Source organism: Oryza brachyantha, chromosome 2 (genome assembly GCF_000231095.2).
Source record: "Oryza brachyantha chromosome 2, ObraRS2, whole genome shotgun sequence".
NCBI lineage: Eukaryota > Viridiplantae > Streptophyta > Magnoliopsida > Poales > Poaceae > Oryza > Oryza brachyantha.
In genome coordinates this window covers 20,973,453-20,994,538 of record NC_023164.2, presented here as the reverse complement: position 1 = coordinate 20,994,538, position 21,086 = coordinate 20,973,453, and the positions used below count along the sequence as shown (strand labels likewise).

Genomic DNA, 21,086 nt, shown 5'->3' with positions numbered 1-21,086 from the left:
AGGCCGGCGGCCGCGTGCCCGCATCGTCCCCGTTCAACCCTCGTGCCGGGCCGACGTTTACCAGCCGGTGAGCACGCGCGCGTTGACGTGCCGCCTCCTTCTACCTGCTCTGCTCACCCCGAGCTGCTCGCCTCGCGTTTTTTTTCTTCTTAGCTCTAATCTCCCGACCCGATCACGCCACCGCGCGAGTCCGTCCCCCCAAATCCAACCAATCCCGACGAAGGAAGCGATTCTCCGTCGATTTCCCATGGAGCAACCCAAGCCTGCGGCAGCGGCGGGGGCGGCGGACGCGCAGAACCCGAACGCCTTCACCTGTGAGCTGCCGCACTCCGTCTACGCGCTGGCCTTCTCCCCCTCCGCGCCGGTCCTCGCCGCCGGCAGCTTCCTCGAGGACCTCCACAACCGCGTCTCCCTCCTCTCCTTCGACTCCGCCCACCCGTCCGCCCCCTCCTTCCGCGCCCTCCCGGCGCTCTCCTTCGACCACCCGTACCCGCCCACCAAGCTCCAGTTCCACCCGCGCGCCGCCTCCGCCCCGCATCTGCTCGCCTCCTCCTCCGACGCGCTCCGGCTTTGGCTGGCCCCGCTCGACGACCTCACTCCCGCCGCCGACCCCGCCCCGCCCGAGCTCCGGTCCGTCCTCGACAACCGCAAGACGTCCGCCTCCGAGTTCTGCGCGCCCCTCACCTCCTTCGACTGGAACGAGGCCGAGCCCCGGCGCATCGGGACCGCGTCCATCGACACCACCTGCACCATCTGGGACATCGAACGCGGCGTCGTCGAGACGCAGCTCATCGCGCACGACAAGGCCGTGCACGATATCGCCTGGGGAGAGAATGGGATCTTCGCCTCTGTCTCCGCCGACGGCTCCGTCCGCGTCTTCGACCTCCGGGACAAGGAGCATTCCACCATCTTCTACGAGAGCCCTCGGCCGGACACGCCGCTCCTCAGGCTGGCATGGAACCGCTATGACTTCCACTACATGGCCACGCTTCTCATGGACAGCAGCGCCGTCGTCGTGCTCGACATGCGCGCGCCTGGGGTGCCGGTGGCCGAGCTACACAGACACCGGGCGTGCGCCAACGCGGTTGCTTGGGCACCACAGGCCACGAGGCACCTTTGCTCGGCTGGGGACGACGGGCAAGCTCTGATTTGGGAGCTGCCCGCGACGCCGGGCACAGTGCCGACCGAGGGGATTGATCCTGTGCTAGTGTATGATGCTGGTGCAGAGATAAACCAGCTTCAATGGTCAGCCGCTTACCCGGAGTGGATGTCGATCGCCTTTGAGAACAAGGTCCAATTGCTCAGGGTCTGACAAGGTTGGTTCCTTCGACCCTTCACGGTTTAAGTGGTCTATTGATTAATAGCATTTTTAAGATTCAATAATGCTGATTTTAGACATTAAGTATGATATCTTGGGATTGTAGTATTGAATTGATCATAAGCATACACATTATACTGTAAAAGTAGTCCCATTGATCAGTCATGTGTGTTCAAATTCCCCAATTTTGTTCGGTATGTTCATTTTGTGATGAACTGTCAAGGTGAATTTGTTTCTCGTGTGAATGATTGACAACATAAGATGGCTCAGTTCTACACAACTAGAAGCCCCGATTGGTAATGTACTCTACTAACCGAATAAAGATTATTGGTTCAAACCAAGCTGTAACATCAATCCGCATCGAAACAGTTTGGATGACACCTTGTCACCTTTCTTCGTCCTCTATTTCATCCTTTGATTGCACATCTGCACCACCTCGTCCCTCAATGTTACCCTGCACTGACCAGGATAAGATGAAAGCATCTTATTTTCTTGATATCCTAGACTTATGTTCTATTTATGCATTGGTCTCTACATTATATTGTGACTGTTAAGAATATAATAGAAACTGATTTGACTATGCTTCTTTCTTATCATTCTTCTGCTCCTAAATGTGTAAATTTCCAACACAGCAACCGGTATTTCGATTAGCATACCATCAAATCTTTAAACACTGTAAGCAAAATCTGGTATGTCTGACTGCAGTCTATCCTTCCGTTAAATGTTCTTTCCTCCCACTTCAAATACTTTTTCTGGATATTATTTTAATATTGGCTATTTCATTGTCTTTGTAATATGTATGTTTATTTGAATCTTACCCCCTGTCCCAAAATATAGCTATTTCTCTTGCTCTATCATCTCAACCAATCACAACCATCTCTCGCTTAATTTCTCCAACTACTTTTCTTATATCAATCAATCACAATCATCCCCATTTAATTTCATGACTCCCTGTGAAAAACTCGACAAGTGCTTATATTTTTTGGATGGAGGGAGTAGTTCCATCAGTTAGTATCCTATTTTTGATACATCGCTCATTCGCTCTGCAGTTCATTGCGTAATTAATCTTTACAGCCATAAAGTCTGTACGACTTATTTCTGGTGCAAGCTGCATATTATTTGCTTAGATGATATACTCTGTGATACCAGCTTGACATACTGACAAATGTCTGCCTTAGCATTGGCAACACAAAGCAATCCATGTAAAATTCCAAATTGTTCACAATTTGGACATTAATGAAACGTGGCGTGCAATTTTATATTGTTCTACTACAAAGTATTTAACTTCTTCAGGTGCCTAGCATTTATTTAACCGTATATTTGTTATCAATATATTATATATTATCCTGTAAACTTGATATGAAAAAAAAATGAAAACAACCTATTTTTGCGCTGCAGAAGCTTTCTAATGGTAGTTCGACTCTGAAGCCCTGGGAATTCTTCTCTAGCATCAGTTTACATGTGTCTTGTGATGGTGACCTGATATGCAAAGCATGACAGTCTCTGTTCTACCTAACGAAGTAACAAGGAATGATCTTGTGGTCAGCATCAACTTGAACGTTGTGGGAGTTATCTGTGTTGGCAGATTCAGCTCCCTATGAACATAGAGATATAGATGCTAGACTGCCAATATAAGAATCATTTGATGAATGGATTTGAAAGGCTCCTGGCTTTAGTTCTGTTTGCTCGCCATGTGCTATTCATTCCTCTGTTGTTTCATCGGTTACCTCTTGTCCATTTTGTCCTACACTTCGATTATATTTCTTGATACTTCGATCATGTGTAGGTTGTAAAATGTCTTTTATATGCAAGATTTAGTTAGGAGAGAAGGGGCTCTCTAAAACCACAAGACATGTTTGAAGATATTATTTCAAGCTTGTAATTAAGGGTGCGTCTGGTTAATTAAGGGTGCGTTTGGTTGGTAGCCAAGATACGATGGAATATGTCTATCATATTTTTATAATATGGTAATTTAGTTTTATGTTTGGTTGGATGGATAGAATGATCCATTTTTTATTTAGTTAGATGGATAATTACTAATTAACACTAATTTAAAATCGGTAATTAATTATGAACCATAAAATAGCTATCATATTTTCAATATGGTAATTTTATTTTACGTTTGGTTGGATGGATAGAATGATTCATTTTTTTATTTGGTTAACACTAACTTAAAGTTGGTAATTACTTATGAACCATGAAATAACTAATTATCGCTAAACAATCACTAATGTTACCTGTTATGGATGAGCTCATCCAGACATGTTGACTACATACACTCACCCAGCTTGACCATCTCTCATTCGGTGATATTCAGTCAACCAAGCTCACCCTAAAGATTTTTAGGGCCAAAACATCTTTTAATTTTAACACTTGTTAGTTCTTTTTTATCCTATAACTTGGCATAAGTGTTTTTTTATATATTCATACAGTGTTTTCGCCTCTAATTCTAGGTGATACAGTACAAAATCCCATCTGTTCAGTGCTGAGAAATTTCAACACAATGGACTGAATTAGCTTTTTGGGCCATATAGTTGCCTTGAGCAACACATATACTGTTGTTGCCTTGCCATCGATCAATCTGAACATCGTAACTAACTGACGGCCCTTTCAGCTCTGAATGTTTCGGGGGCACTTTTGCATCCATCAGCATGGCAGCAACATGATTTTAATTTGGACGTCCTCAATGGATCATCCATCAAGCAGTGCAACCATCATAATCCATCTTATTTGTTCATTTGTTCTGCGTCCCCTGCCACCTCGCGTAGGCCAAATGCTTGTGACATTCGGCACCGTTTGCTTTTCGCACTGATTCTCTGACTCCAATCTTCAACGAGAACCCCTTTTCCAGCCACCGGACAAACCCAACCTACGTGCGAGTGCGACACCGGTGACACGCACGGCGGCTCGAGGCTCGACCGCGACGCGACCCAGATCTGCCCCGGACAGCAACAGCCAACTCGATCGATCGCACGGTGGACACGGCGAATCGATCCCTTTCCGCGGCAAATCCTACCCCCCCTCCCACCGTCCCACGCCCGCGCGAGCGCCCCGTGTGTATCTCGGTGTCATCTCACTCGCCTAACCGCGAAAGAGACCGCTCAGCGAACGCCCCCCGCCCCGCGGGTGCGTGCCAACTATAGACACGCCTCTCCACGACAGAGTGGAATAGTGGATGGCTCGCCGGATTCGCGCAGCGCTCTCCCATGCATGTACGCAGCACACGCAAAGCCCAATTGGTTGGAACGTGCATCGTCGTGCGCCACAGTGCCGATGGGGTTCGTAACACGGGCTTGCGAGAGTACCCATGCATGAGGCCATGATCCATCACCCATGATTGCCCAGGCGCCCACAAGACAAGAAGATGCTCTGCTTCAAAACCTGCAAGCTAGGTTCCCCGATCTCTCCTTAACCTCTTCTCGTCAGGACGAAATGGGCATAGATGGCGACTGTGGGCCTATAATGTTGTGACATGGATCACCGTGTTGCACGCTTTAGAGCCATGCTGTGTTCGTTTTGGCTTTTTGGGAGAGTTTCCCCAGATTTTTTTTTTATTTTTTAAACATTTTTAATAATAATTTTATTACTAAACCTTCGGGAAAAATATTTCCACTGTATGAACCTTTTGGCTACGCCGTCAACATTGGCGTGACGACAGCTTGCCACATCATTGTCGATGCCGTGACAGCATTGTCTTGACACGCCACCGACAATGATTATGCTACGCTGACTAGACTGTATGGCAATATTGTCTTTTCACGCCACCAATATTGACGTGGCTAAAATGTTCAGTTTTGAAAAAATTTTGTCTGGTGGTTTAGTAATAAAATTACTTGCTAAAAAAGTTTATTTAATAAAAAAATTTCGTTTCCCCACCTGACACAATGGGTCGAATGGGTCGAATGCCGCGGGGAGTCATGGCGTAGCATTCTCCCCACCTGACACACTTAGTAGTGAGAGATGTTCTTTATACATCCAAAACAGAGAGAAGGACTGGAGGGTGCTGAGATGCTCACAGGCGCGAGATAGCATTTGTGAAAACATGTTTCCAACTGGACGGAATGTCTCTTTCATCCATTCTAAACCTTTCTCTCCATAAGGTTAGGTCCTCTTAGCAAGAATCCTTGCCGGCAATGGTTCGAGCCTGTCGAAAATCTCGTCGTTTCTATGTGTCCAAATTCTCCAGAAGGAAAGTAGGAATAGAGTTCTAAATTTCTCTATTGCGAGTCCTGTTGGTGGGCTGATCGCGCCTATTTGCCGGACGGAGTAGGGACGGTGTTCATTGGCTTTTTATTTTTTAATACTGGTGCATATGGTTTAACAGCGTAATTTTTTAGATTTTTGATCAACCATAATTAGTGCAATCACAAGTACATCCGGTGCAAAACCGCAAACTACACTATTGTTACATTCATATTTCAGACTAAAACTGCCTAATTCTTCTGGCTACCCATAAAGGTGTATTGTAATAACCATATTATTAATTAGAGAGAAAACGATCTATCTGTTGTGACATAGGACCAAATGCAATTGTATCTTTAGAGATCAACGAAGGTATTGTTATATTTATATTTTCTATCATGCACAATTGTGAGGAGAATTAAGTAGTTTCCTACTATATTAGTTCCGACTTCATTTGAATCATCTCTTTACTCTCTAGTACCACATAGCAGTATAGCAAATTGGCATCATCATCTTCATCATCTCTCTCATGATTTGCTGTCTAACTTTTTCCTAGGAGATCACTGTTTCCAATATAGTGACATGGCTAATGACCATAGTTTGTCCGAGCTGACGTGACTATGAGTATTATGGTCTTATGAGACCTTATATATGGAACTCTATGGAACTCTAGTGTCTCAAGCACATCTTAAGTGGAAGACCATGCTCTATGTGAGATATAATAGCTATGTGGATTGTTTCTTAGATTCAGCTGAAACCACATTAGAAAAGATGTGTGAATTCCTAATAGTCTTATGAGCCGAGAGCCTGAGACCACTAGTTAAGATTTATTGGAATGCGGATATCCTAAGATACTAGCTACTCACACCATGTTGCTCTGCCTCGTATTCTTTACTTCATTATCTCCTCCATCTATATATACTCACACCATGTATCAAGAAGTATTATTATGTTAGAATTACTTTATGTTATACGTTCTTCATCCGATAAAAACTAAATCTAAAAGAGGACGTGATCTATCCTAGTATAATGAACAGATTTATTATACTTGAAGTGGTCATATTTTCTCTTTAAGTTTGGTTTATATGGATCGGATAGAGTACTACGATTTGAATTTATTCTTTCTGGCTCAAAATCAGTGCCTAGTCTACTCGAATAGCAAGACCTTATTCCCCACCATGTTACCAAGTTTGATACTGCCATCTGTGTGCCAATTCCACGGTCCCATCGTCCATCTCTATGAGAGCCATACTTACGGATATGTGTCGTTTGTCAAGTGTCAACCGTCAAGTGCATGTCATTCTCTTGCCGAGCATTCGTTAGTACTCCGTATATTTTACAACCGTCAACCTCTAACTTACGATCGTTCTTATCTTGCAAAGCACTGTTGTTAACAGTGTAAAAATATTGATGTGAATTAGTCTTTATTTTATAATATAAGATTTTATAATATTATATATAGATTCATACATGTACCGATAAATTTAAATATACACATATATAATATACATTGCTTAATAATTAAATTTAAGATATATTAAAAATTCTAAGAGATGGAGCAGAAGACTTGTCGCTTTAAACGACTAGTGACACAGTACGTAGACAGGCAGCACCGATAGAAATGCGAAGCATATGGCTCCACTTTCGTGCTGTGCTGTACTTCATCAGTACTTGGTGGGTTAATTAAATAAAGGTTGACAACACAAGCAACAGCTAACCTATGAATTTTTCGTCTGACCAGCGGGGCCCGTCAGGCCGTCATCCGTCATGTTGCGCGAGGCCCCACTAATCTTTACTTTTAAAACGTATGTACCTTGATTTTTTTATGATTACGGCTTGTCTCAATGCATATTTTATAAATATGTCGTGCGTGTTAAATAGGGTGCCATCAGTAAAATTGCTGATTTAACAGGATCAGTTTTTAAGATGAGAGAGAAGTTTCATCCCCCATAAAACTTATCTGGCCCGATTATCTAATTTATAGTTTTGGTAACTATATCATAATGTACTTAATGCTATAAATTTAGATATAGGTATAGGTAGTGTAACATCCAATTTAACAATTTTATATACCTTAGGACGGACGGAACAAGTGAAGCCACGACTCTTCCTCCCATGTGCCACCCGCGCACACAAAAGTACCTAGGCGGCGGGCAGTCAAACTCAAAACAGCCCCACACCCCCACCACGCCACACGCAAGTCGCGCGCGACGGACGTTGGCATGTCCCGTTACGCGTCACCCCAGCCCGCGAGGCCACGCCACGCGATTATCCGGTAGTACCAGCAGTAAAAAAAACGTACGGCAAGTGCGGGCGCCTCTGTTTCCTTCACGCCGCGCCGCGCGTGCGTGCGTTATCCCATTCCCACCAAAACCATGTGAAAAACGACTCGGTCTTTCGCACTTTCCTCACTCTCCACCCGCGCGCCCGAGGCCGCGACCGCTGGCTCTCCATATAAGCGCGCGCACTGGTAGCGACTTCGTCGTCGCCATCGGCCATCCATCCATCCTTCCCTCCCTCCACTTTTGCTTTCCGCGGGCTCTGTTTTGGCACGGCCTCTGCTTCAACCGGCGGGCTCGCCGTACGTTGTTTGCGACTTTTTGCGTGAATCGGTGCAGCGTAGCGTAGCATACAGCAGCGGCGAGCCGAGCCAGAGCGGGGTCATGGGGTTCCCTCTCGTGTGCTACTGCATGGCGATCCCCAAGCCGCTCGTCGCGTTCGTCGGGCTTCTGTTTGCTGTCAAGGAGGCCCTCCAGTTGATGCTCTTCGTCGTCGGGATCTGCCACCACCCGGAGCGGTCGGGCCGCCCGGCCGTGGACGGCCCGCTGCCGGACGAGGTCAAGGACCGCCTCCCGCCCCTCGAGTTCGCCCAGCTCGCGGCGGAGCGGCGCTGCAGCGGCGACGCGGCGGCGGCGGGGTGCATCGTGTGCCTGGAGACGCTGGAGGCGACGGACGTGGTGCGGCGGCTGGGCAACTGCGCGCACGCCTTCCACCGCGGCTGCATCGACAAGTGGATCGACCTCGGCCGGCTGACGTGCCCGCTGTGCCGCGCCAGCCTGCTGCCGCGCGCGCGCGCCGTCGGCCCGCGAGGAGGAGGAGGAGGAGGCCGACGGGGCCGCCTCACCGGCATCGTCTGGTGAACCAGTGGCCCGCGACCGCGACGCGACACCGCCATTTTCACAGCCTTTTCACTACTGCTGCCACAGGAGGCAAACCCTCCTTAATTAAATTCCCCTTCTTTCTTCTGCCAAGGCCGGATTACCAAGCTGGAGGACTACACGCGAGCAGATCGAATGCCGTGGACGGATCGATGATTAGACAGTAGCGAAGAATTAATTAGAAGCAGTCAAGCAGCTGGTTTGCTGGCCCCGGCCTGCCACCTCTCACCTGGCATAATCATTGGGAGGAACATGTAATTACCAAGATGATTAGATGTACTGCTTGTAAGATAAAAGTAGATCATGCCATAGAGATAAAAACATGTATGTACAGTGGCATATATATAATGAGTTAATGACAAATGATTTGTTTGGTTTGTACTATCTGTTTTTTCTGGTCAGCTATCAGCTAATTCTTTTTGGGTATGTTTAATTGCAAATTGAATCCTAATGGTTATACGTCACTGAACCGAGCTGGGCTGGTCCATTTTGCATAATTTATAGAACCACTTGCTCATGATGCGTGCATCAATTGGGATGGAATGCTTTTATGTTTTTGTAGGACTGAATCATTTGTCCTTCAGAAGCTAGCTTAGTCGTTGCAAAAATAACTGTGGAACATTCCAAAGCTTGCATCTTGATCCTTCAATTCAGCACTGGAAGGAGTAGTCCAGAATCTCCACTTCGCACTGGCGCATCATTTGGATCATAAGCATTTTTTTAAAAAAAATTCTTGACTGCGTTTCAACAAACAAACGGCCAGAGAGCTGGCTCGACTGACTGATTGAAGCAGAATGCGCCAAATCATGGTCTAAAAGTTAAAACAAGAGGAATTAACTTGCTAGTTTAACTTGAAATTAAGCTGACCAGCGGTTTGAATTAAATCTAAAATGTACTTTGCGCCATTAATTGGATTCTTCCAGCGTTAGCCCTTCTCTCACCTTAAAGGAAAGTACATTCATCTATCAGCAAGCGCCAATTAATTTCGGCCATGATCAGATGGCCCTGCGTGCCTGTTGATCCACCTTCTCCCGTATGAGATAAAGACTATCACTTGAGCAATGCACAGAAACTGAAGAAAAAAAATTCTGTATAAAATTGAATGCACTTTGTTCGTACCAATCAATTGATGAGTGCACATGACATTCTACCCGATTAATTATGGGTTATGGCAAATTCGGTCAGATTCCTTTTTTCAACAGTGCAATTAGTCTGCACCCCATACCTTCACAAGTGAGGAAAAAATAACGATCATCTGCATGCTTCAGATTGTCATGTCATTTTCATTATTTAATTACTAAACAGTACTAGCTGGAATGAAGTTCTGGAGATAAACATTGCTTGGTTTGTTTTTCATTCAAAAGAGGGTATCAAAAGTCCCACACGTCCCGTACAATTGACTGTTGAGTTCGTCCTGATAATCCATTATAGCTTAAGAGTCTGGTTTTTAAGACAGCAGAAATTAGTGGCAACCAAAAAAGAGTAAATTAAGTTGGTAATACGTAAACATATCCGGCATGTGTAATTTAGTACACAAATATGTAGAACTCAAGTTGTAAGTACATCAACACATTTATCTTTTCGCTTCTAGTTATGTCTATGAGCCAAAAATTGAAATTTTAACCTTAAGTTCAGAGTATATTTTGGGGTTTTTCATTGTAGTTTATTTTACAGGCTTGGCTTTTAGATTACTAAGAACACATATAAAAATTTTATTAATAAAGTATTTTTAAAAATATATCATTTAACTTTTTTCTTAAAAAACAAATAATCACCCCTAATTTGTGTATCCATGTGAACCAAGGCCAGACAGTTTACGGAGGCTAATCTTACATAGCTACATTTGACTAGGACATTGTATCCACATACTTAAGTAGGATGGCACATAGACACATATATGTTCTGTTAACCATATAATAAAGCACAATAATGGTACAAAAAATACTTTTAAAAGAAATAGATGGAGAATTGACGTGAGGATATGAAGAGTCGAAGGAAAAAAACAAATATAAAAGGAGCTATTTGATACAACATGTAACATTCACTCCTTACATGTGGACGTAACACCACATACACTTAATCAAGATTAGTTTCCATGTATTTTTTAGCCTTGGTCCCTCACAGACTTCATAAGGTTGTACGCCAAAGCAAGGGTTTTACAGGTTCGTGTGGACGTGTGCTATATTATATCCACCTCACAAGTTCCTGAATCACCAATGCAATTTATGACAAAAGAAGTCATATGAGGAAAGCCAAGAATTAACCTCAAATATTAGAAACTAAAATTACAAGATACTGATTGTACCTTCATGTGTGTCGAACATAGGAAAACATTGCCCAAATTCGAGAATTAGGTGTTTATGACACTATTATGTAATGCATAGAGGGGGAGGGGGAGGGGGAGGGGGAGGGGGAGGGGGAGGGGGAGAGGGGAGAGGGGAGAGTTGTGATAAGTAGGCTACCCACCCTGCGTGAGATCCCAATGGAGCTAATGTACAATTGTGAGGATTATGGTTGGGGAGGAAAGAGGGTAGAGGAAAGGTTTTATATATACACCACAAAAGATTCCAAACATACATCGTTTTCAACTTATGCACTAGAGCTGAAGTATTGTCTTTGGTTTTTAATAGATTATGTTCTTGAATTTTAGACGTACGTATAATCATTTGTCTAATTTAAGAAATATATGCAAATATATAAACTATGTAAGATTTGCTAAAGTACCTTTAATAGTATACCAGATCCAATTATAGATTTTTAATAAGATGGATGGTTAAAGGTTGTTCAAAAGCCAGCAACGTCATCTATTAAAACTGAAGTGAGTTGTGACTAAACTAATGTGTATCTCACAGTTCATTCATGAGAGTGATGTAAATTTTTCTTAGAGAATAGTGTTTTTTTCCAATATCCCTATATCCAACCGGATATATGTAATCATTTTAATTAAATTGGTACCTTAGCTCATCAAATAACCTAATATGAAATAACTCAGTTCACTGTAACCACTAGGCTACATGAGAGTGATATAAATGGAGCAAGAAGAAATAAATAATAAAAATATCTTGAAATTATAGCGTGACTTGCATACCATGGAAGTTTTTGGAAGTTTAAAACTGCAGTTAGATGGAGGACTCAAATTAGTGATGTATAGCCTAGTGGTTGCAAACTTGCCATTAGAGAGAATTAAACACAATTATCTAACAACCAAGCTAAGATATACTGTACTTGCTTTGAAAAAGAAGGGGTGATTGTTTGGGTTCATGGAAAAAGCCAAAAACCATATTTGTAAAAAAAATAATTTATAAATAAAACTTTTATATATGTATTCTTAGCGATCTAAAAGTCACTGCTATAAAATAAACTTTGCTAAAAAACCCAAATTAAAGCAACTTTAAATTTAAAAATGAAAAAACAAATTCTGGTGTATAATCATGAGAAAAAGATGGACTGCAAATTATTCGTAAAACATTTAAAAAAGGGAACCGTTGATTCATAAGCTCCCTACATGTATAGAGTAAGGCAGTTCTTTTACATGTCCGAATCATCAATATTCATACACCAGTTCAAGTGGTGGTAGCCAGCACGGGAAACTTAATAATTAGAAATATTTGACAAGCTCATTTCCAAACAAGATCCGAATTAAAGCATACAAGGTAGAACGAAAACACAATTGAGACATACAAGCTGGTAGCACAGAAACACAGCCACGTACAAGAGCGTGTGCAAACAGCTAGCAATTCTTAGTTCTTACGCATATAAAAACATACAATTAATTAAAGTAAGGGCCAGGAGAGACCATTAGTTGGGCTCGCGGAGGGATACATGTGGCTGCATATACTGCACATCGCCTTTATTAGTTCCAACTTCTGACAGCTGATCGATGGATATGATATGCATGCACCCATTGCTTAGCTCAAAGAACCCATCCCAGCATGAAGTTGTTCTCCCCTCCTGCAGGGGCGGCGTTCCTCGGGATATTGTTTGCCTCTGTAGGCACAAATTGCTGAGGATACCTGGTAACACAATCACATTTCAGATAATGGAAGCACCATATATGTATTCAGTTTAATCATCTTAATTTCCTCAATTAGTTTGACAAGTTCACATATATTCATATATATATATATATATAGCCAGAAGTTATATATATGCACTACTGGTCTTGGCTTTCTTGATCTTACCCAATTTGATTATCACTAGATTATTAAACTAGTTATATGCATCAAATCTTACCCAATTTGCAGAGTGGGTAGTTCAGAGTCCATGGCATTGGCAGCGGAGTTTGGCGGCGGCTGCATGTATGTGGCGGCTCCATTTTCCACCACGCCGCCCTGAGCCCAGGAGGCTTGCTGCATGGCTCTGTAGTTGCTAGAACCTTCAGACTCGAGCTGCAGCATTGGCCATGAGAATAGCATATAATCAATCAATAAATTAGTACATTTCCAATTGGCGTATTAATAGATTTCCGAGTGATCGGTAAAAAAAAAAAAAACCTTGTGCTTGAGCTGCCTGTTGATTTCACCTAGCTGACGCTCCTGTGGCACGAGAAAAAGATTTGGAAAAGATCAGTGAATATAGTAACAACTCTTTATAAGACATAAATACTTTTTTAACTGTCCTATAATATAAGGCTACTAGACTAGTATAAATGTATACAAGCATGTATATATTAACTAACACATCTCTCTAAATTTGATTTATTTTAAACTCTTCATCATCATACAATTGAATCATATTATATGCATGTATACATGTCAATTTAACCAATGAGGTTGAGTCAATTTAATCGATGAGGTTGTTATAAATATTTTTAAGGTCTTTATGTTAATGATTGTTACGCTTTATATTCTATAAGAGAGGCACTGCAGAGCTGCAGTCAAAGGCTACGATCCTAACTTGCATGTGGTATACCCTACTCCTCCAGGATATATGCATTGGCAAGCGTAGGGAAGTCATTTCATGCATGGAACTCCATTAGATTATCCCTAGCTCGCACTTCTACGCCGCACCGCCATGCATGTTTGAGAAATTTTGGATTAATTGGCCTCGGGAATGTACCTTTCTGCGAAGTTCCTCCACCTGTTCCATCATAAGTTGTGTCTGCAGAAAATCGATTTAAGAAGCAGAGTCATGTTTAGTTGACAGTAAGATAAACAAAGTGTAAACTTATATCCAGTCTCTGAACTTTCATGTGCTCTACCTAGCTACTATATCTCTTTAGATTTTTATGGTCCTTGGGAGATATTGGAACACACACATATATATATATATATATATACACACACACACCAAAATAAATGCAATAACGGTATGTTCTCTACTCATCAATACCTTCAAAGTTAAAAATATGGGAAATTTTACGGTTCTGAACAAATTATCTAGAAGTATCAATTTTTAGTGTAATATTTTGATACCTTAAGATGACTAATACATGTAGGTGCCAAATTTTATACTAGAAATATAGTGTACCATCTTAAGAATAGTAAAAAACTCTAAAATATAATTTCTTTGGATTCTTCTTATTTTAGTCTTAAATTTTCCTTAGAAAAACTTCAGACTGGAAGCCAATGCGTATGCTGTTTCATCTGCCATTTACTGTCATGCCATGTCAATATGATTGTGATGCAGCTTCGAATTGCTCCCTTTTGAAAAGAGTAAATCTAGAACAATATTAGTCATCCCAATATTCAATGAAATTGGCACAGTCACGTTTACAAAAACCATTATTCATTAAGAAAGCTGCCATAAGTATATTTAAAATTGACACTAAAGTTAGAAAATTGCAGTTGTCCAGCCCAGACAATACAGTACATGTACTCCATCCAGCTCCATAAGTGTTATCATTTTGGATGATGACGCGGTCTCCAAAACATACCCATTTCCAAAATAAACCAAAAATTTCGAACTTGATCTTAAAATAAATCAACTTCTCATTCTTATATACCTAAAGATAAAAAAAATCCATTTTAAACCCCTTATCTACCCACAAATCAATACTCCATCATCTCACAATTTAAGACTTTTTATTCTTTCCTAAATTTATATGGAAACTAATAAATGTAGACATATGTACAAATCATAAACATTTATCAATAAATGAATCTATACACGGTTAAAAAGACTTACAATATAAAATAAAGGCAGTACTAATTTACGTGAATAAGGGGTATCATGGCCTTTTTTTCTCCTTTTAAACTCATATTGGAAATCTAGGAGTTGTTATTCTGTGAGAAGTATCTTTGAGTATAGTTTTCTATTATAATATATACAACAATAAGTAAAAATTTAATTATATGAAAGTACATCCTGTGACTAACATAAATCATGTCATGTTTTCACACTGAATATTTTAAAATTCATTATAGTCCAAGTTCTAATAGTTTAATTAATCTTGTTGAAAACATAAAAACATACGTACGTGGAACAGAGGGGGGGGGGGGGCGAGTACCAGCATCAACATAAACGGCATGCATGCTAGCTATTATATACTCCCTCTGTTTCATATTTGTATGATGTTTTGGCTATACATGTATTTATTTATATATTATTTGTATATATGTCTAAATTCACTAGCATCCATGTAAATATAGACAATGCTAGAAAGTCTTTTATAGATGTAGCATTAGATATAGTCTTATGTATGAAAAATTTACTGCCACTGTGTTTATGTCTTTACTACTAGGACAGTGGTGCTTATAAAGAGCTAGCTTGTACGCATAAATTAGGGTATAAAGATTCTAAAGTGAAATATATCTTGTTTTTCTACAAAATCTACATTAAGTAGGATTGCCAATGTTTTTGAATAATCGGTTTATCCAGTTCTCTTTAGATCATGTAGGATAAGCATTTCTTAATTAGTTATTATCTGTTCCATGAACAAAACCAAATAAGTTACGTGCTCTTCATATAAGCTTTGTTGGCAAGGGGATATCTCCTTTCTATCTTGTTATATATAATTAAATATGTGTGATTTTTCCACCAAGAGAGATGTACTCAATAAAGGAGTGGGCAAACAAGTGAACCAGGATTGGCTCGAAACAGAAAAGTTTTAGCTTAAAACATAAAGGAGAATGCCGAATGTACTCAATAACCTTTCTCTGTCTCGCCTGCGACAGTGCACATTCAAGCTGTTTCTCCAGCTGCTGCAATTCTTTTACACTGAGTGGTCCAAGATCCTCCCCAAGCAAGTGCCTTTTAAAAAGCATCACACAGAAGAGTACAATGTAATTATGTAGATTATATTGACATACACTATAGGAAAATGTGTGTATATAAAATACTCATAATGGGACACATCTCTTCTATTTTCTTTAAATATAATAATGTGAGAATCATTTCCATGCTATAGAGAAAGAAATTGTGTATTTGCAGGCCAGTTATGCTTATGGAGAGATCATAGTGAAATATACCTTTGAGTGCGCTGCAAAGCTTCAAATTTCGCCTTCAATTTTGACATTTCCTGGTACCAGCTCTTCAGATCAGGAAAAGAACATTAGTTCAGTTGCCAAAAATATTTATTAGCTAGTTTGAAGGTACCGTGTTTCGTGAATCATACAACTTTGAAATATTATAAGCATGCAACTGTACATACACCCAAAGTTACACCGAGCATATTAACTTAATTTGTGTAGTTTTTTTAGACGCTTGACAGAAGTCGCTTGTGAATTGTGACTTCATTTGCATGTCACGTAGCCTCCTTGTAAATATATCTTACTATTCGTTTTTTCAGTGAAATGTGTAAGTCTACTGCAGATTAACGGCCTAAGTTGCAAGATGACAAATATATAGGTAGTACCAGTCCCTGCTCCTTATTAATTTTGTGGTTAACAAGTTTACAACAATTTGAACTGGATTGCATAAGTTTTGAAATTACAGGCAAGCGCATGTATGTTAAGTTTCTACCCGACAAGTTATGAGGATTTGCTGTAATTGCTTGCGGGAAATTTGGAATTACAATAAGGATTACTGACGTACTGGTCACAGAGGCACACCTTCATTTTTTGTGATGTGCCCAGTGTTATTTTGTACATTCAATCACCTGTATTTAAATATTAATGTACATAGACTAATTCACTTGATATATACTTCATGTAAGGTTGCAGTAAGGGGCCAGGGATCATCCCTACAAAAAGTCATGACTAGCATAGCTGTCGTATAATTATATTATACCCTACACTCGCTGGTGGTAACTGGCAACAATATAAGTGTAACATTTCTGAAATGATATCTGGAAACAGCACAATGCACAGACACAATATAATTATTATAAACAATTGTATGTGTTATTCTCCTTTGACATGTTAAGTTCAACAAAGAAACCTCAGCTTTTACATAAAATATGGTTAGTGTTGATCTTGAAATTTAATTACTTCAATATTCTCCTACACTTTTCCCATATTAGCATTTGTGAAAGGAACATAAGGTTTAGTATCTGCCAAGTAAAATATTTAAAATTACGGTAAATTAGCTTCAGGATATATCATGAAATTGACACAGTTATGTGTTTGTGGACCCATGCATGGATATAATTAAGGTACACTGATAAACTCTCTTGTTGTGTTTGAGTACTTGTATTGGATGTACAATGCCATATGATAAATACATATAGGTTTATAGTAACACAAACCTAGATATTGGATATATATGTTATACAAAACAATTTTAAAAAAATAAGACTCAAATTTGAAAGCAAAACCACCAATACCAGAAATTCGTTACCAATTCATGGAGTGATACCTGTGTTTCGGACAGTGCATTGTTGGAATCTTGAGCATTGTAGCAACAATGTTGGTACCTTTCTAATGTCTTTGTTATGCTGCACAAAAGTGTAAAAAGAAAAATGTTCAGTATATCAAATTACAATTATGTAGTAAAAAAACTATATAGATGCTATTTAGAGAGTGAGAAGATCGTTGAATTAATTATTTTACACATAGATACTTCTCGGCTTTATATTGTAAGACTTTATAGTATCATAAATTCATCCATTAATATATATATATATATATATATATATATATATATATATATATATATAAAAGATGCATTAGCATTTATATGAAACTAGACATCACTTGAAAGTTTTAAATTGTGAAATGGAGGGAGTAACATTATTTTCATTAAACAAATTAACTAACCATATGTTTTGACACAACATGTGGTCAGCTTTCATCACCAAGGGACTCTGTTTGGCATATATAAATATACATATAGGATGATAAAAAGAATAATGGATATAATAGTAAGATTTATTTAAAAGTGATGTGCAGACCAATAAACTATGTGAATGCTTTGGAAACGAATAAACAAGTTTGGGAACAACACAATGGTCTCATGTATTGAAAAAAATCATGATGAGAAGAAGGCAAGATGATCGGAGGTATAAACAAGATTTTATAATGTTTCAACCCCTTCAAGAAACAAAGACCTTGAAAGTCCAGAAAATAAAAAATAACTGCTTTATTGACTGTCAAAAGAGATGTATGATTCCAAAAATCCAACTCAAAAAAGAACATTCTCATGCATGATGCTGCGGCATTACATCCAGAAGGAAATAAAAGTTTGTTGTCTTGTACATGCAACTACATGTGTTAGATCTTATCTGGTCAGTTTAAGTGACGGCAACAGCTTTCTTAGGCGTGAAAAGATCATCATCAAATGCATGTTGAAAGTTGCTTTAGAGGATTGGATCTTGAAAAATGTTATCCAACTAAACCCAACTTAGCGGGTAAAAAAGACTTCAATCCTTAGGGAAAGTAATATATAGTTTCCTCAATTCAAGCTATATGTATACACTATCAAAAAAAAATTTGCAGATATATTTGTGTAGATGCAGATTTAAAAATTCCCCTTCTCAAGGGAAAAAGACGCTGGTAAACTCCCTTTTTTCATAGAAGGCAAAAACTTTTCGTGTACCATTTCAGATCTGTTGCATACCCAAGTAGGCAAATAATGAAAAGATCTTCAAGTAGTGCTCGTATGAAACAACTAGTGTGGCCAGGCAACATCCATCATTAGTAAAAACTAAGACTGATTTAATCCGTAGTAGGAACGGCCATAAAAATGAATATGGACTCTTTTGGAAGACATACCACAAGCTAGTGAAATTGATACAAACCTGTCATCAACTGTTGATATATAGGAAAAAATCCACCGAAAATATATAAACTTCCAGTTGAACTTAATTACAAAATTGAGAATACATCACGCATAAGCTTACAGTTCAGAAGGAAACCATGATGAGAAAGAAGATCGAACAAGAAGGGGGGAGAAATAAAAAGGTTATGGCATCATCAGCACTAAAGAGCATGAAACCATCTGGAGCAAAATAGATCTAAATTTCTTCCAGTATATATGGAAGTAAAAAAACAAGAATTTTGTTTCATGGTGAGAAACATGAAATAAAATCTGAAGGAAGTATGGGAATCTAGGAGAAGGATGAACAACAACGAAATTGATCAATTGATGCTATGGGAAGGTGAAGGCCAGACCAAATGGAGTTGTGCTACACCATGCTGCTCCGATTCCAGGGTCATCAAAAGCATGAAAATCATCGTGCAAGAGGCAGGATCTTGATACGATCAGAAGGGGCTCTCCTGGATCAAAAAGGAAAGAACATACCTTCCTTTCTAGCTTGCAGCCTTCATGCTAACTCTCCACTCTCCTCACACAAACACCCCTGTACTACTTGGTTTCAGAAATTTATCGAGCTGACTGATCTGACACAAGCATACCCGGAATATGGGGCAATAATCCAAGGACGACCCGGAGAAGCTGGAAGAAAGAGGCAAGAAGAAGGTAGTAGGGTTTGTAGATCCGCTGAAAAGATGTCGCATGCTAGTTAGGGATCCTCCCGGTTTATAAGAACACCGCCATGTCCCTATAGTAGTATGCACAGACAGACACACACGGACATAGAGGGAATAAAATAATTAACTTGGCACCTGCTGAAAATATAAAACAAGAAAAACAAGAAACCCCAGAAGAGCAGGACGCCGTTTGCAGAAGAGATAAAAGAAACAAAAAAAGGAGCAGAAAGAAGCAACCGATAACAGAAGAAAAACAAACAGATCTGCAGGTCAAAATTGATGCTGAGTTTGTTGTATGATCTGTACTAGTTATATATATACCCCGCGCTGCCGAACTCGTAGAGCTTGCCGCGGCTGGAGAAGATGATGAGCGCCACCTCGGCGTCGCAGAGCACGGACAGCTCGTAGGCCTTCTTGAGGAGGCCGTTGCGGCGCTTGGAGAAGGTGACCTGCCGGTTGATCTTGTTCTCGATGCGCTTCAGCTCAACTCTTCCCCTCCCCATGGCCCTCTTCGATCGAACACTCCGGCCGCTAGCTAGCACCCGATCGATCAGCAAAGCAAAGCTAGCTCCTCCGCCACCGCTGCCTCTTGCTCTGGCTAATGCCCTCCAACGATGACGAGGCTGACGAGAATATAATGGGCGAGCCGCGCGAGACGGGGAGAATATTAGTGGAGTCGAGTCCGGAGAAAGGACGGGGAGCACTGTACCACAGTGGTACTACTAGCTCGGTGTGCCGCTGGTTTCTTGCGTGCTTTGGCACATCACAATCCACACACCTCCTCTCCCTTTCAACAATAAAGGAGGGTAACTTTGGCAAGTTTACCACAGGGTTTACCCTAACTGGGAAGCAGGAGCCAAAATGGGGGCAATCCAATGCTACCCCAGCCACACCACAAATACACCCTTGCAATGATGCATATATGCATATACACTAGGAAGAAGATGGGCAAAGGAGGGAGGGAGGGAGTGAGCTACTGATCACAGACTCACAGTCGACTCTCTCTCTCACACACACACAGAGAACACTGCCCTCCTAGACTTAACCCAAACCATGTATGTCGCCACCTACTGGTCCAAATGGACCACGGCACCGTCCGGTAGAGGCTGCCCAAAAATAAAGAAGCAGGGAGGGGTGGCTTAAGGATTGTTGGCAACATCTGCTTTATCCGATAATCCAGTTTGCCTTTGGGTGCATGCATGCTAGCTAGTAGTGTACTTGTGTCATTCCTCTTCATATCCTTTGGGTGCCTTTGCCAGCGTTCAAATGACAGCAGTAAACGTGTGCCATACTGCTCATGCATGATCGATTGGTTTTAGCATTGTTGTAAGTACAGCCATTTTTATAACCATGGTTTAGGTTTGCTCCGCTGTGGTAATAATCAACAAAGGATAGTAATTAATCTTGCACGACAATAGGGATCGATTGCAAATTAAATTAGTACCATTAAGTCATTAAAAAAATCCATTGAGACTGTGCTCTCGAGCTGATTGGAACTGGTAGTTTTCATGAGTAATATTCAGCAAAGGGACCACATGATGCAGAGAATTGAAATGACATCTCAATGTCGATGTGCGTCAGCAAAGGACCATATGATGTTTGCCCTAGCTAGTTAACAAA

At 40.7% G+C, this 21,086-nt stretch overlaps 3 protein-coding genes across 3 annotated transcripts; 2 read left to right on the top strand and 1 right to left on the bottom strand.

The window, feature by feature from the left end:
* The first annotated feature begins 110 nt into the window (after nucleotides 1-110).
* Nucleotides 111-3,309, top strand: LOC102714984 (protein TRANSPARENT TESTA GLABRA 1-like). Its single transcript, XM_006647629.3, has 2 exons — nucleotides 111-1,316; nucleotides 2,717-3,309. Exon 1 carries the CDS (start codon nucleotides 248-250, stop codon nucleotides 1,310-1,312), a length of 1,065 nt encoding a protein of 354 aa, XP_006647692.1. The 5' UTR covers nucleotides 111-247; the 3' UTR covers nucleotides 1,313-1,316; nucleotides 2,717-3,309.
* Nucleotides 3,310-7,998: 4,689 nt separating this feature from the next.
* LOC102718716 (putative RING-H2 finger protein ATL50) lies at nucleotides 7,999-9,114 on the top strand. Its single transcript, XM_040521218.1, has one exon. It carries the CDS (start codon nucleotides 8,164-8,166, stop codon nucleotides 8,638-8,640), a length of 477 nt encoding a protein of 158 aa, XP_040377152.1. The 5' UTR covers nucleotides 7,999-8,163; the 3' UTR covers nucleotides 8,641-9,114.
* A 3,449-nt stretch (nucleotides 9,115-12,563) lies between these two features.
* LOC102714705 (MADS-box transcription factor 6) lies at nucleotides 12,564-20,109 on the bottom strand. Its single transcript, XM_040520957.1, has 8 exons — nucleotides 19,788-20,109; nucleotides 17,395-17,473; nucleotides 16,068-16,129; nucleotides 15,750-15,849; nucleotides 13,717-13,758; nucleotides 13,152-13,193; nucleotides 12,892-13,046; nucleotides 12,564-12,671 (listed from the first exon to the last, which is right to left on the bottom strand). Exons 1-8 carry the CDS (start codon nucleotides 19,967-19,969, stop codon nucleotides 12,572-12,574), a joined length of 762 nt encoding a protein of 253 aa, XP_040376891.1. The 5' UTR covers nucleotides 19,970-20,109; the 3' UTR covers nucleotides 12,564-12,571.
* Between the last annotated feature and the right edge of the window lie 977 nt (nucleotides 20,110-21,086).